General features: G+C 40.1%; 1 protein-coding gene across 1 annotated transcript in view; it reads right to left on the bottom strand.

The window, feature by feature from the left end:
* ANO6 (anoctamin 6) overlaps positions 1-14,727 on the bottom strand; it is a 283,578-nt gene that overhangs the window by 76,736 nt on the left and 192,115 nt on the right. The window contains exons 6-8 of the mRNA XM_006865322.1: positions 14,468-14,581; positions 11,608-11,723; positions 2,146-2,280 (exon numbers count right to left, since the gene is read on the bottom strand). Of these exons, the coding sequence (XP_006865384.1) occupies positions 2,146-2,280; positions 11,608-11,723; positions 14,468-14,581 (365 nt within the window). The remainder of the gene's footprint in view (positions 1-2,145; positions 2,281-11,607; positions 11,724-14,467; positions 14,582-14,727) is intronic.

Here is a 14,727-nt window from a genome sequence, read left to right as displayed (position 1 = left end):
TGTGCTCCACAGGGTTGCCTGTGGCTAATTTTTCAGAAACAGATCAACAGACCTTCCTTCTGAGGTTCATCTGAGTGAAGTAAAACCTAACCTACTGTTTAACAGTTGTTGTTATGGTTGTTGTGTGCTGTGGAGTCAGTTCTGACTAATAGCGACCCTGTATAGGGTTTCTGAGGCTGTAAATCTTTACGGGAGAAGGAAAGCCTCATCTTTCTCCCCCGGAACAGCTGGTAGTTTCAAACTGCTGACCTTGCAGTTCAATGCAGCCTGATTCGTAACCACTACGCTACCAGAGCTCCTTGCTGTTTAACAGTAAGCGTGTTCTTTTTCATATGTTGGGTGGTGGATCATTATTCCTTTCACCTTAAGTATATATTTTATCCTCATGCATGTACTCGATAGCTAAAAAAAAAATCAACTGAAATTATATAAAACAAACATTTAAAATGGAAACAAAATTCTTTTACGTAACAGCGCAGAGTTTTGAGCACAAAGAACGTGTCTCCAAAACCGTGTCCCAGTTTTCTATAAATTAAACTTTATGAAATTATAGGAAATATGTGATGTGGCTTCCATTATGATTTTATCAAAGGAATTCTAATGAAACAGCAACAACTCAGGAACATCATAAAAATGCAACTTTTGCACTTTGAAAGTGTTTTTTGTTTGTTTGAAGAAGTATAGTTTTGCAATGCACTTTTTCGCTGGAATAATACACAAACAATGGAGAAGCCAAAGACAAATAAGGCACAATATATTAACATCTAGCTTTTGGGCCTAAACACTTTTTATAGTGATGAGGAAAAGAATAGTTCAAAGACCATCTTCAGGTTTCTAGCTAAGAAGCCATGGTTGTTAAGTGCTGTAGAGTCAGTTCGGACTCATAATGATTCTGTATCGGGTATCCAAAGAGCAGCTGGTGAGTTTAAACTGCTGACCTTGTGGTTCAAACCGGCCTTATGGTTGAGTGCTTAACTTATAGCATGACACCAAAAAGCTCCGAGTCTTGTGTTATATAGAACGGATAATCACGCCAGTACATCAAGGCTGTAGCGTAAGTGTTTTGCCTTGGGAGGCAGGTAATATGCTCAGAGCTTGAAAAAATTTGGTTATCAGCTTCATCACTGGTGTCAGGATTTTTGATCTGCCTACCACACCTGGAAAGAGGCCTAGTTTAGTGTTGCATCTTGGCTGGAGACAACCCACCAAAAGCAGAGGAAGAACAACACAATTCAGACTGAAACAAAAAAATCACCAATTGTCATTGAGTTGATTCCGACTCATAGGGACTTTATAGGACAAAGTAGATCTGCCCTAGAGGGTTTCCTATACTGTCATCTTATTGGAAACAGACTCCTCTTTCTCCTGTGGAGTTGCTGGTGGATTTGAACCTCTGACCTTTCAGTTAGCAGCTGAGCTCTTTAACCACTGCATCAGCAGTGCTCCTCAATTCAGACCAGCGATGGGGACATCCCGAGTGCTCTGGCATCTGTGCACTGCCCTTCAGATAGCGCAGCTGGTGTTTGAATTCCAACTTCCAGCACTAATTTCTTTCTCATTTATTTTTTCCCATAACATGACAAGGGCTAATTTTTAAAACAAAAAGGAAAAAGAAAAAAAAATAACAAAAAACCCAAAACGTTTAACAAGTATCCATTTGAGTGTTTTAATAACACAAGTTCTTCATATACATGAAAAAAATTATTTCTAAAAGCAGACAAAAAGCGACACCAGTTTTACCAGTTTTGCAACTGAAAACCTGGTGAAGTGGGAGTTGGCCTTGGCTCCTATCTGTGGGGCTGACTGTAGCATTCTCCTGGGGCAGGAGTTCAAGGACACTCCTCCTTCTAGACCTCCTTCCTTTCTTTTTCAAACAAAGAAAAGTATTGCCTTAAAATGTTGGAATGCTTCCGAAGGGTAATATTCCTGTCAGAGGCAGGGCTGGATTATCTAAGACAAAAAAAAATTTTTTTTTTCTTCCCTATTTCACTTAGTTATTATGCTCAGAACAAAAGAGATAAATCATCTGAAGCAATAAGTGTTCTGCGGTGAGTCTTGTTTTCCTAACACAGTCTGAGAACCTGGAAAATAATTTTAGGTCTAATCAACTTTTCAGCATGGCATCACGGATTAAGCAGAGGTTACCTCCATGTACAGTTATCTTGATTAAAATATCCAAAGAGAAAGCAAGCTACTCCGACGATGGCTGCCAGGAGGAGCATCTGAGTGTAATAACCCAGCCAAGCAAAATAGATTCCAATCTTCTCTCCATAATATTTCCTGAAGAAAGACAGAAATTATTTTTAGAAGACACAAATAATCACTTTGTAGCTTATTTATTTCTGAGTTTAAATAGAGGGGCTTTAAGCTTAAAACTCCGACTCAATTCACACTTAAAACATATTCATTCTCCTAGCGGACTATGAATTCTATTGAAACACAAAGCAGATTACATATCATGCACATACTGATTGCTGGTTAGTCTGGTGGAGCAAAGTAAATTAGAACAGAGCAAGGGAGAGAAAAATGCTGAACACAGGGCTAATAGTTTCCCCATCATTATCTGTAAAGACTAACACTATCTTACAAACTCTTAATATGATTATTATTTACATACATGAAACGAATGAACATACAGACCACTGCTCCTAATTGCTTTTTTTTTATCTAGGGAACTTCCTTGGAGGAAAGATATCAAGTGAATCACAAATAATGACAAGAAAGTGACTATTAGTAGTGGAACATTTCTCTGACCAAATTATTTAGAAACACTAATAACGAGAAAAAGCAGGATGGCTAAGACTGAAGAATCTGCCTCCCTATATTCCTTATGCCTTGTGCTTGTACTATTTCTAAGTTCAAAAACATAATTGAAGGGTACATTGGAGTAAAAAAGATACGACTAAGAGAGGGGAGATGGGTCAATAAACAGTGTTGGAAAGGTTCCTGAAAGGGAAAGCAAATATAATTAAGCAGAAAGGAAGGGGAGTAAACAATGATGAACTCGTTTAGCTGACTGCTGTTGCTATTAAATGCTGTTGAGTCAATTCCAACTCAGAGCGACCCTGTATAGGGTTTCTGAGCAGTGGCTGGTGAGTTTGAACAACTGACCTTGCAGTTCAAACCGACCTTGTGGTAGATTGACTAATTTGGGTGAATCTTAAGTCTATAGAACCACTGTGAGATTGAGTTCTGAGGTCTACATGGAATCTCTGGGTGGCACAGAGGAGAGTTACTAAGCAAAAGTGTGACAGTTCAGATCCAATGGGTGGTACCAAGAAAAGCCTGGTGATCTACTTCTGAAAGTCTTAGTCATTGAAAGTCCTACGGACGTAGCTCTACTCTGATAAATGTGGTAACCACGAGTTAAAATCTACTTAATGGAAACTGGCTCTTTAGTTCTTGTTTGAGAGTTTACATAAGACTTCAGGAACTGCCTAGCACAGACTTAGTTTAAATCCAAACCACCAAACCCACTGCCATCAAGTTGATTCTGACTATAGCGAGGCTCTAGTAGGAGCTCTCATTGTGTAGTGGTTACGAATCAGGCTGCGAACCTCAGGGTCAGCAGTTTGAAACTACCAGCTGTTCCACAGGAGAAACATGAGGCTTTCTGCTCCCGTAAAGATTTACAGCTTCGGAAACCCTGTACAGGGTCGCTATGAGTCGGAACTGACTCCACAACACATAACAACAACAACAACATTAACAACATAGTAAAACTACAGGACAGAGTAGAACTGCCCCATCGGGGTAATATGTATGGAAACAGACTGCCATATCTTTCTCCCATGAGGTAGCTGGTGGTCTTGAACCACTGACCTTTTGGTTAGCAGCTGTGAGCTTATATACTGTATCATCAGAGATCATTGGACTTCTCCCAGTGGAAACTTAACTCTGAGAACACCCTAGACCAGAGCTTGCAGGGTAATGCCAGCCCAGTAGGTGCATTGGCTTAGGCCATATTAATGGGGAAGGAAGGGCTGGGACAGGAAGGGATGGGACAGGGTGACATCAGGAGATGGGAAACAAAGTATGTTCATTTTAATGTTACCGTGGCTTTGCTATCTGGGTAGGGATGGCAGGCAATTAGGAGGCTCAGGACAGTGTCTGGTGATAGAAAGCCTGGGCAGTGGGTTTGAGATGTCTTGGCCTCTTTACTGTTAGACTTTCTGTAATGCAATTTTACCAACTGTCTATCCATCCTTGAAATGCCACATTTAAAATTTGGAATTATCTTAAGATATCTCCTGGACCAAATTCCAGGATAGTGAAAATATCCTGTCACATTTAGGGAGCAGGTCAGACAGTCTGTCCTTGAGTATTTACAGTGATGGGGAGCTCATTACTTCCTAAGTCTACCTAGGCAGTAAGTAGGGTAGGCAACAGGTCAGATCTTTTAAAGCTTACACAGAAAGCCATCTCCGAGTTCTTGCTGAAAGGCTGGGAATAATGAAGATCCTTTCAAATGCAATATTCTATAGTCAGTGCCTTCAGCTGCCAAAAGCATTTCAACTCCTAACATCACTTCTTAAAAATTCAGCTTTGAATTTTTTTTTTTTAAATCAAGGTTTTATATATACATTTATTAAAGAGTCAAATACTCAATAGTCCCAGAAGGCTGATTATAAAAGGGAGCAGTCCCCCACCACCTCCTCAATCCCAGAGGCACTATTTTTAACTGTTTTAGTTGATTCTTTGATTAATCACCTGCATCTCTCTAAATAAGATGCTTGCGATGTTGCTTAGTGAATTTTCAGTTGTATGCATCATTTATTGACTTCCTACTCTGTAAGACGAGGATTAAGCTGTCTTTCAATGCCCGGCTTCCTACACATCCCTACCTCCATTCCTCTATCCTTACAACATAATAACCTTAGAATTTTGGTGAGATCAATATGCCTGCTCTACATTATGTAGATACTGTAAACACTATTCACAGCTGAATCAAGTCATCGGCTATAATTTACTGGCCAATGTTTTGCTTTCCATTGTAGTTGGTAATTGTTTTGTTTGTTCACTGCTTGGGCTTCTGGATGCTTATCACTTATTGAACACAGACTCCCACAGCTGTGTAATTCTCTCCACATGTTTAAACACATGAGATGTTCGATCAAGATGGTCTCCTTCATCAAATTCCTTCAGAGCTCTTCCAATCTGAATCAACAACTCTCTAGCCCTGCTACAGAGCCATGGCTCTGCGATCACCTTGCCCGTCTTGTGTTGTTTCTTAAATCTCATGTCTTCCTCTTTCTTGGCAGAGCACCTCCTCCATTACCTTGCACATTTAAATTGTGAAAATTCCATTCTCACACTAATTAACAGTTTGGCCATGTACAGAATTCTAAGCTGAAAAATCACTTTTTCCTCAGAACGTCAGTTATTCCTCTTTTCTTTTAGCTTGCAGTGTTGCTGAGAAGTTCACCACCATTCTAAGTCTTGATCCTTCATCTGAAGTCTGATTTTGCTCTCTAGAGGCTCACAGGATGTTTTCTTTCTCTGCAGTGTTCTGAGATTTTATGTTGCAGTGACTTGATGTCTCTAATTTTATCCATTATGTTGAGCTTTCAGTAGGCAGCTTCCATTTGGAAACTCATTGTTTACTTCTGAGAAATTGGCTTGAAATATTTCTATGATTTCCTCTCTACTTTTTTTGCATGGTTCAAGCTCACCAGCAGCTCCTTGGAAACCCTATATCGGTCGCTGTTGAGTTGAAACCGACTCTACGGCACTTAACAACAACAATTATTTGTGTGGAGTCCTGGTATGGTGCTGTAGGGTCAGCACTGAACTGCTAACCACAAGGATGGTGGTTCAAACCCACCAGCCACTCCTTGGAAACTCTATACAGGGTGGCTGAGTCAGAACTGACCTGGTAGCACTTAACAACAACATTATTTGTGTGGCACTTTAGGATAAGCACTGGACCTCACGGTCTATTCTAACTGCAAGGTCGGTGGTTCAAACTCACCAACCACTCCTTGGAAACCCTGTACAGGGTTACTATGAGGGGGAACCAACTCAACAGCACTTAACAGCAACATTATTTGTTCAAAACCTAGTGTCCTCGGAGGCTTCAAATTTTAGCTAGACCAGAGGTTGTAGGGTTAACACAGTAGGTCCATGGGCTTAGGCCACATTAACAGGGAAGGAAGGGCTGGGGGCAGGGTGGCATCAGGAGATGAGAAACAAAGTATGTTCATTTTCATGTTACTATGGCTTTGCTATTTGGGTATGGATGGCTCTTATAATTTTTCTTATCCTTCCCTCCTTTCGTTTTCTATCATTTTATCTTTTCCCCTATATTCTGCATAATTTCTTCAGTTTTGTTTTACAATATTTCCATTAGATATATTTGTGCTATTAAATTTTTAATTTTCAAAAGCTCTGTTTCATTCTTAGAATGATCATTTTCTTAACTATAACCCTATCCTTGTCTTATGGACACGGTTACTTTTTTCTGTAACCTTATGAATAATAAGGAGAGGTTTGTGGGGGAGAGTTTTCTTTTTTCTCGTGTAATGTCTGTTTCTTTCAAGTTGACTTTTTTTTTTTTTTTTGCTTGGCTTGATTTTTGGAAAGAGCTAATGTTCCCTGCTAGTATGCCAAGGGAATCACAGATTGAGGCATAAAAAGATGGGTACTCAAGGGGGCACAAGTGGAAGGCAATGTAGGAAAGAAACAGGAGGACCAGAGTCAGTTTGCAGTTCTAAACAGGAAAACAATGAGCAAAATATCCTTAAAATGGTAGACAATTACTTTCTTTACCAAGAATCATTAAGAATCAAGGAAATGTATCATTCTGCCATCTTATGCTATTGGTTTACCATAAAAGGACATCAATGAAAAACTGAACATGAGTGTTAACCTCAGATACTTAAAAGTATAAACTTTCTACTTTTAAATATTTTTCTACAGGATTCTTAAAGAGTTAATGAAAGTGTCTCTTTATGAAATTAATCTAACTGATAAATGAAGATTAAAGATATAAATGAAGATGAAAGAATGAATCTAAGCAATGTTCGTTCGTCAATGACTGCTATCATTTTAAGAGAGAAGACGTCAGATCCAGTGAAGTCTCTAAGAGCCAAAACTCCAAGAGACTGCCTTGTTCTTCCAGCTCTCACAAGTGTTCTACTCGTGATAGGGTACAGAAAATTCATCCATCCCTAACAGGATGCCACCTTACACAGGTGCTGGCTTTTGCAGAGTTTTGCTATTAGTTGGAACCAACTCAACAGCACTCAACAACAACAACAACAATACTTAACATAACCACCTAATATAGGCAGTACAGGTAGTCCTTGAGTTATAAACGAGAGCCATTCCATGTCTTTAAGAATTCGTACTAAGTTAGACGAGGTGTATATATGACTCTTATTTAGCTGGAGCCTTTTCAATGATTTAAAAGCTGCACTTGCAGCAAGTGAAGGTGATTTTAAAGAAGAATTTGTTGCAAATAGGGCTTGGTTAAATCACTTCAACCCACAGTCACAGAGTGGATCCTGACTCAGAGGGACCCAGCAGGTCAGAGGAGAACTGCCCCAGAGGGTGGGTTTCCGAGGCTGAAATCTTTAAGGAAGCAGACGGCCACAGCTTTCTCCTGCAGAGTGACTTGTAAGTTCGAACCACCAACCTTTCAGTTCACAGTCGAACGTTTTAAACACAGTGTCACCAGGCTCCCAATGTTTCAAAGGGAGGGTATATTTATGTAACATTAAATGGAAAGTAGGGGTTAGATCATAACCCAGAGACTCCAAATATAGTCTTGTCACAAAATCAAATCTAAATCTGATCAAGTCCCTAGATAGGGATGAAATTACTTATTTAAAGTGGATACACAGGACAGAGAATGTGTTCAACAACACAGGAAAGACTGAAATCAACAAAATAGAGAATGGGGCATCTCTTAAACAACTGTAAGGGAAACAAAAAAGAGGTGAAGGAAAGTTATTAGGAGAAATTTGAGAAGCACATTATTTGTAACATCTGGACCTTGTTTAGATCCTGATTGTAACAAAAAAAATTTACAAAATAAACATTTCTGAGACAATCAGGGAAATCTGAGCACTGATTATTTGAATTAATGACTTACTGGTTTATTGTGTTTCTTTAAAGGTATTCTGATTATGTGTAAACCAAACCTTATCATTTCGAAATTCATTATAATGAGAAGATATGCCATTTGGGGTCGGCTTCAAAATGATCCAGGGAAGTGGGTGGAATTTGAAATGAAGCAAGTTTGACTATGAGTTGGTCATTTTTGGAACCGAACAACACAGAGCTGTGCAGGCTCACTGTACTATTCTGTTCACAATTTCCCATCTTTGTTTTATAAAACAAAACTATAAAGTGTTCAAAAGTTCTCACTATTCGGGCCAAGAGGTTTTACTAAATAGGGACCTGCAGAGGGTGGTAAGACAGGTACTTGTCGCCAGCCAGACTTGAGGATAACTGGATTCTCCTCACCCTCCAATTCCAGTCCAAGCCAAGCCCTGTTGAGTTTACTTCCAAAAGGTATCCCAAGTCTTTTGTGCCCACAATCTCTCACCTGGATCAAACAGCTTTCACCTGGTTTCCTTTCTTCCTGTACAACCTACAATCCATTTTCCACATTATCTTTGCAAATATGAATGAGATAAAATTATTGATGTACTTAAAATATTATAATTGCTCCTTGGAATAGAGAGAATTGTGCCTCCAAAGAAATGCAGAAGCCCAAAACCCTGCATCTGTGATATGTACCTGTTTGGAAATCGGGGTTTTTCTTTTGTCAAGTTAATGAAACCATTACCAGAATAGGTGTGGTGATGTTGGATAAGCACTGAACTACAAAGTTGGTTTGAACAGCAAGGTTGGCAATTCAAACTCACCAGTGGCTCCTCGAAAAACCTATACAGGGTCACTATGAGTCACAAGGGACTTGACAGCACTTAACAGCGAACCTAACGAATTCTGAGTGGTGGTTATGTGCCGTGGAATCGGTTCCGACTCATAGTGACCCTGCATAGGGTTTCCGAGGCTGTAAATCCTCATGGGAGCAGAAAGCCTTATCTTTCTCCCTCTGAATGGCTAGTAGTTTCGAACTGTTGACCTTCAGGTTAGCAGCCTGACTTGTAACTACTATGCTGCCTAATCAATTCTGAGTAGCGTCTTATAAAAAGAGCAAAACAGATACAGAGACACAAAGTGAAGAGACACACGCCACACGAGGCTGTACCTACAAGCAAAGGAACGCCAAGGATTGTCTGCAGACACCAGAACCTAAGAGAGAGGCCCACATGGCCAAGTCTTTGATTTGGAAGGTTCAATTTCAGAACTGTGAGAAAATAAATGTCTGTTATTTAAAGTCACCCACTTGTGGTATTTTGTGTGTGTGTGTGTGGCAGCACTAGGTAACTAAGATGCTTTTCATTGCAATTACGGTAAAATATGAATTCCTTACCAGGGTCCTGCTACCTCTCTAACTTCACGTCTTACCATTCTCCTTCTCACTGGTACTGGTCTTAAGGTATTTCCTCAAACTTGCCAAGTATATTTGTGCCTCAGGGCCATTGTAAAAGCTGTCCTTGTCCCTATCCTTGGAACAGCTTCTCTCAAATCCTCAAATTACTGGCTCCTTTACACTCTTCGGGCCTCAATTCTCCTTTCACATCCTCAAAGTTAATCTTCTTGGCTTCTCTTTTCCCATCCCATCATTCTCTTGTTTTCTCCATTTTTGTTTATTTTTGTTTGTTTTGAGGCTCACATTTTCCCTAGCACATAATACCAGCCTTGCTCAAACAATGTAGGCACTTGGAGAGTGGCTGACATCAGTTCTTTGAGAAGACAAACCCTGAGCTAGTCATTATACCTCATTAGATAGATGAAGGAGAGTGAACATTTACATACAGCTGAGTCTCCTTGTTCCCGGCAGTCATGTTCTATAAAGTGGCTGTGACTACTTAACCACTGTACCAAGGGAAATGGCAGGGTTAGGCTCCTGTGTGCATCTCTACACAATTTCATCAATTGATTGCTATATAAGCTTGTTTTATGTGTGTGTATTTAAACAGACCCTATTTCGTATATGTTATTGATTCATTAACACTCAACTCATGGTCATGAAGGAGCTCTGGTAGCGTAGTGGTTACGAATCGGGCTGCGAGCCTTAAGGTCAGTGGTTCGAAACTACCAGCCGCTCCGCGGGAGAAAGATGAGGCTTTCTACTCCCGTAAGGATTTACACCCTCGGAAACCCTGTACAGGGTCGCTATGGGTCGGAACTGACTCGACGGCACTCAACAACAACAACAACAACATGGTCAGTAGCACTTAACTCATGCCTTAAAGATGCTTGTTGTTGTTGTTAAGTGCCACTGAGTCAGTTCTGACTCATAGTGACCCTGTATGGGGTTTCGAGGAGCATCTTCTGAGCTTGAACCACAGATCTTGCGGTTCAAACCGACTTTGCAGCCCAGTGTATTAACCCACAGTGCCACACCAAGACTCAGAATGAAGCTTCCCCACACATATTTGTTTTGTAAAGCACATCACACTTAAGAACACTGGTTTGTGCAGCAGCATTATGCTTGGAGCCGTATTAAACCGTGGAATCACTAACAAAAAAGCACAACAGTAGGAAAACCACAGGTATTGCCTGCATAAAGATCATCTGTTTACCGGAGGACTGCTGAAACCAGAAGGGAGAGAGCATCACCTGCTCAACCTCAATCTCAAGTGACTCAGATCTTACACTGTTCTGCGCGTGTGCACATTTACAAATGACCACAAAAGTGATGCGACTAGTAATTACTGATTTGGGGCTTATAAGAGTAGGCAAATTTACAAATGCAGAATCTGTAAATAATTTACTCCACAGTCTACATTTACTCTGTATCTTGTCATTACAAAGGTGAGTTTCTACTTAAAACAATGAAATATGACAAATACTTACATATAATCTTAACAAATTAGTTATAATAGTTCTAAAATCTGTCAATGTATAACCTTTTCATGAGAATGAAATAATTCCAGGATGTTACACTTGCTAAAAATGTTTAAAGTAGAAATCTATACATGTTCAAAGACATGAACTCTGTTTGTCATGGAAAGTTTATTTTACCCATTAACTCAGCAATAACTGTTTTAATGCTACTATTAAAAGATTTTACCAAATCTCTTAAAATTGGGAGCATAATCAAAGGTTATAGCTTTCTTATAAAGCTGTATTATTCATGTAAAAATAGCAAGGCTAGCATATTAATTTTAAAATACAAACTACCAGCATGCAGGCTGGTACTAAATGGGTTCTTTTTCTTTATTCTTGATCCTTCAAAGCTTCCTGGAAAGGCTTGGAGGCTGTATTTGCTCAAGTTCTACCATGTTCTTAGAGACAGCCTCTTAGGGTCACATTCTGATCCATTATTTCTGAGAATTAAGAGGTCTGAAGCCAGGAGGAAGGTGTCCTATAGCTCAGCACTGTCTGCCCAAAGGTATGGACTCTGACCTTTGGGCACCTGACTCTGTAGCCTGACACTAGGGCTTGGACTCCTCAGTTGTTCACAAGCATGATCATGTGAGGATGTTTCTCCTGCTTCCTACTGGAGTGCTCTCTGTAACAACTCACCTGATAAGGTCTAAAGGCTGCTTTTTGTAGATGCTTCGAGGATGAGCCCATTCCCTGTACAGAAGGTAACGTTCACTAGGGCAGCTTGGATCCTCTGACTGGTGGCCAAATTGGCACTGAGAAGCAGAAAGAACCAGGTGAGCATCAAAATCATCACATTGTCACAAATCTGTTGATTACATCTATGTTTACGTTGGGACTTGCTGATACTAATATTTCACAGTCATTTGTGAATAAGAGATCCTTATTGGGTGGAAGGGATGAAAGCATGCTGAGTTAGTGATTGTGAACCAGGGGTACCACCACCCCTGTTGAGGCAATCTGTAAATGTGGGTGAGGACCACAACCTGGGGGCACTGCAGGTACTTGGTGGGTACCCAAGGGATGCTTAAACCCCTACAACAAGTGGCCCAGTCCTAAATTATAAAGCACTGGGCTGCCTAAGTGCCAAAATCATCATGCTGGAGGAACATGTGAAAGTCTAGTCCTTTTTTGGAAACCTGGGGGAACCAGGGTCTTGACCAGTTAGTGGTGGGTCAATTCTAAACCCAGATTTCTTTGTCCCCCAATTCAGCAATTATTTTGTGATAGTACGTAGAAACAGAGAAGCTCAGCATGTTATACATATAGCTTATTCAGAAACAAACTATTATAACCTCCCACCTCTGCTTAAATCCAGTTACTCATGTTCCCCATTGATTCCTTTTTCCTTCTTCCTATACAAACATCAGATTACCACTTTGCCAAGTCTTAGAAGAAGGAGATCTATGGCTGACTTACTGAGCTATAGGTCAGCGGTTCACTAGCTACTCTATTCCCATGAAGATCACAGCCTAGAAAAACCCTCTGGGGCAGTTCTACTCTGACACATGGGGTCTCCGTGAGTCTAAAATTGATTTCGATGACACCAAACAGTAACAGTAATCAACCTTAGAATGGGCCTGAGCTCCACTTGCCTCCCTCCAAATACCACACAGGATCATTCCCTAGAATAGATAGGGGACCACTCAAATTATAAGGGAGCTTTAGTGGAAAAGGCTTGGGTATGGGCAGAATCAACTAAATACTGCAGACCCATAGCAATTCAGATTACTGTTCATGACAATGATATGCAAATATTCCCACAGTTCATGCTATGTTGTAATCAGTAATTCTGCTGGGATACAAATTTAGAACACATAGACTATCAGGCCGGACTGCATGCTAGGTCTCATAGCCATAAATTCAGCCTCTGCTTCCTCACCCAGCTTCCTGGTTCTCTGCCAAGCTGTTTCCTGAAGGAGTTTCTAATTTTATATTATCTTCTATGGCACATTTAAATGTTATCTTCCTCCACAAACACATGTACTGTATACAGTAGCAATTATCGGTCATAGCCTTTGCTACTTTGGTCTTGGTGAATGTGACAAAATAATACAATGTAGCCTTTAATTTATTTCTGACATATTTCTCCAAATTGCTTTGGGTATAATGTTCTTCCATTTATGGAATCCTTACGGGTCTGAGGTGGTCACAGTTTTGAAGTTTCGTTGCATGGGAGCAGAAGTCCTCTTGAATTTAAGACCCTGTTAAATTCTCAGAATATACCTCTTAAAAATGTCCAGGATTCTCTGTCTGCCCATTGTGACAAGAACCCTGACAGTTGTCTTTAATAATTCCCTGGGATATCCCAGGGTAGAGTTTGAAAATTGTATTTTAAGAGGAAAAAGTCTACGTTAAAATGATAAATAAAAAGATCTAACATGTACCTTGGAGTCCTGGTGCCGTGCTGTAGGATAAAGCAGTGAACCACAAGGTCAGTATGAATGGCAAGATTGGTGGTTTAAACCCACCAGCCACTCCTTGGAAACTACAGGGTTGCTATGGTTCGATGGCACTTAACAACAACAAAACATGCATTTTGCATATGAAGAACAAATACTTTTTAGTTGCTTGTAACATCTGTCATGAAATTATGAATTATGAAAGCAGCTAATATGTTGTCATTGTCATTGTTAGCTGCTGCGGACTCAGCCCTGACTAATGGCGACTTTGTTTATAGGAAGGAAAGGTTGCCTGATGACTGGTATGGGGAAACCCACTGTGATGGCTACTGTGTCCATCCATCTTATTGAATAGTGCCTGCACTCCATTGGCCCTGTACTTAACCTAGTTTGAATAGTACTTATTACATGCTAGGGACGGTTCTAACTCTATGATGGTCATGGTAGTTGTGTGCCATCGAGTCAGTTCCAACTCATGGTGGCCCTGGATAGGGTTTCTAAGGCTATAAATCTTTACAGGAACAGAAGCCTCATCTTTATCCCAGGGAGTGGCTGGCAGATTTGAACTGCTGACCTTGTGGTTAGCAGCTCAATGGGTAACCCACTATACTATATATTCTCATAACTACTCTATGAGTTAAGCACTATTATTGTATGCGTTTCACTGATGAAAACACTGAAGAGTACATGGGCTAACTATTTTCGCAGTCACCTCACCAGACAGTGGTGGAGCAGGTACTCCAGAGTCTATACTCTTAAATACTAATCTCGACTGCTTCATAATTAGGTGTGGGAGAGATAATATTCATTCATTTAATCATCCATCTATCCATCTATTCATTTATTCTCCTTTAAACTGAGCACGAAACCAAAAACACTGCCATCGAATGGATCCCAACTCATAGCAACCCTAGACAGAATTTCCAAGAGGTAAATCTTTACAGAGGCAAATGGCCCTGAAGGAGCTTATAATCTTGTAGTATGTCATCTTTATTTTAGGAAGAAGGAAATGTAAGGTCAAAGATGGTAGTGGCTCATTACTGTCAACACCGAAGCATACACTTGGCATTGTATTGCATTTTTGACATTTGACTTACATCATGGAGAGGGAAAGCTGCTTTGTAGATGCCAGAGTTTACAAGTTTGTTAATCCCAAACTTGTTAACATTGACGTCTTCTTGATATTTGACCCGAGAGAGGATGAAATAAACCTACAAAGATTCCAACATAGAGAGTATATGGTTTAGATAGTATAATTACTACCATTCGTTGTTTACAATTGTAACAGTAAAGTAGGCATCCTTCCCCCCCATCCCCCGCTTTTAAAAACAAAAATAAACCAACCAAACAAAACCAC

The sequence above is a fragment of the Chrysochloris asiatica genome, unplaced genomic scaffold (genome assembly GCF_000296735.1).
Source record: "Chrysochloris asiatica unplaced genomic scaffold, ChrAsi1.0 scaffold00077, whole genome shotgun sequence".
Taxonomy (NCBI): domain Eukaryota; kingdom Metazoa; phylum Chordata; class Mammalia; order Afrosoricida; family Chrysochloridae; genus Chrysochloris; species Chrysochloris asiatica.
The sequence above is the reverse complement of the archived record's forward strand: the minus strand, read 5'-3'. Positions and strand labels throughout refer to the sequence as shown.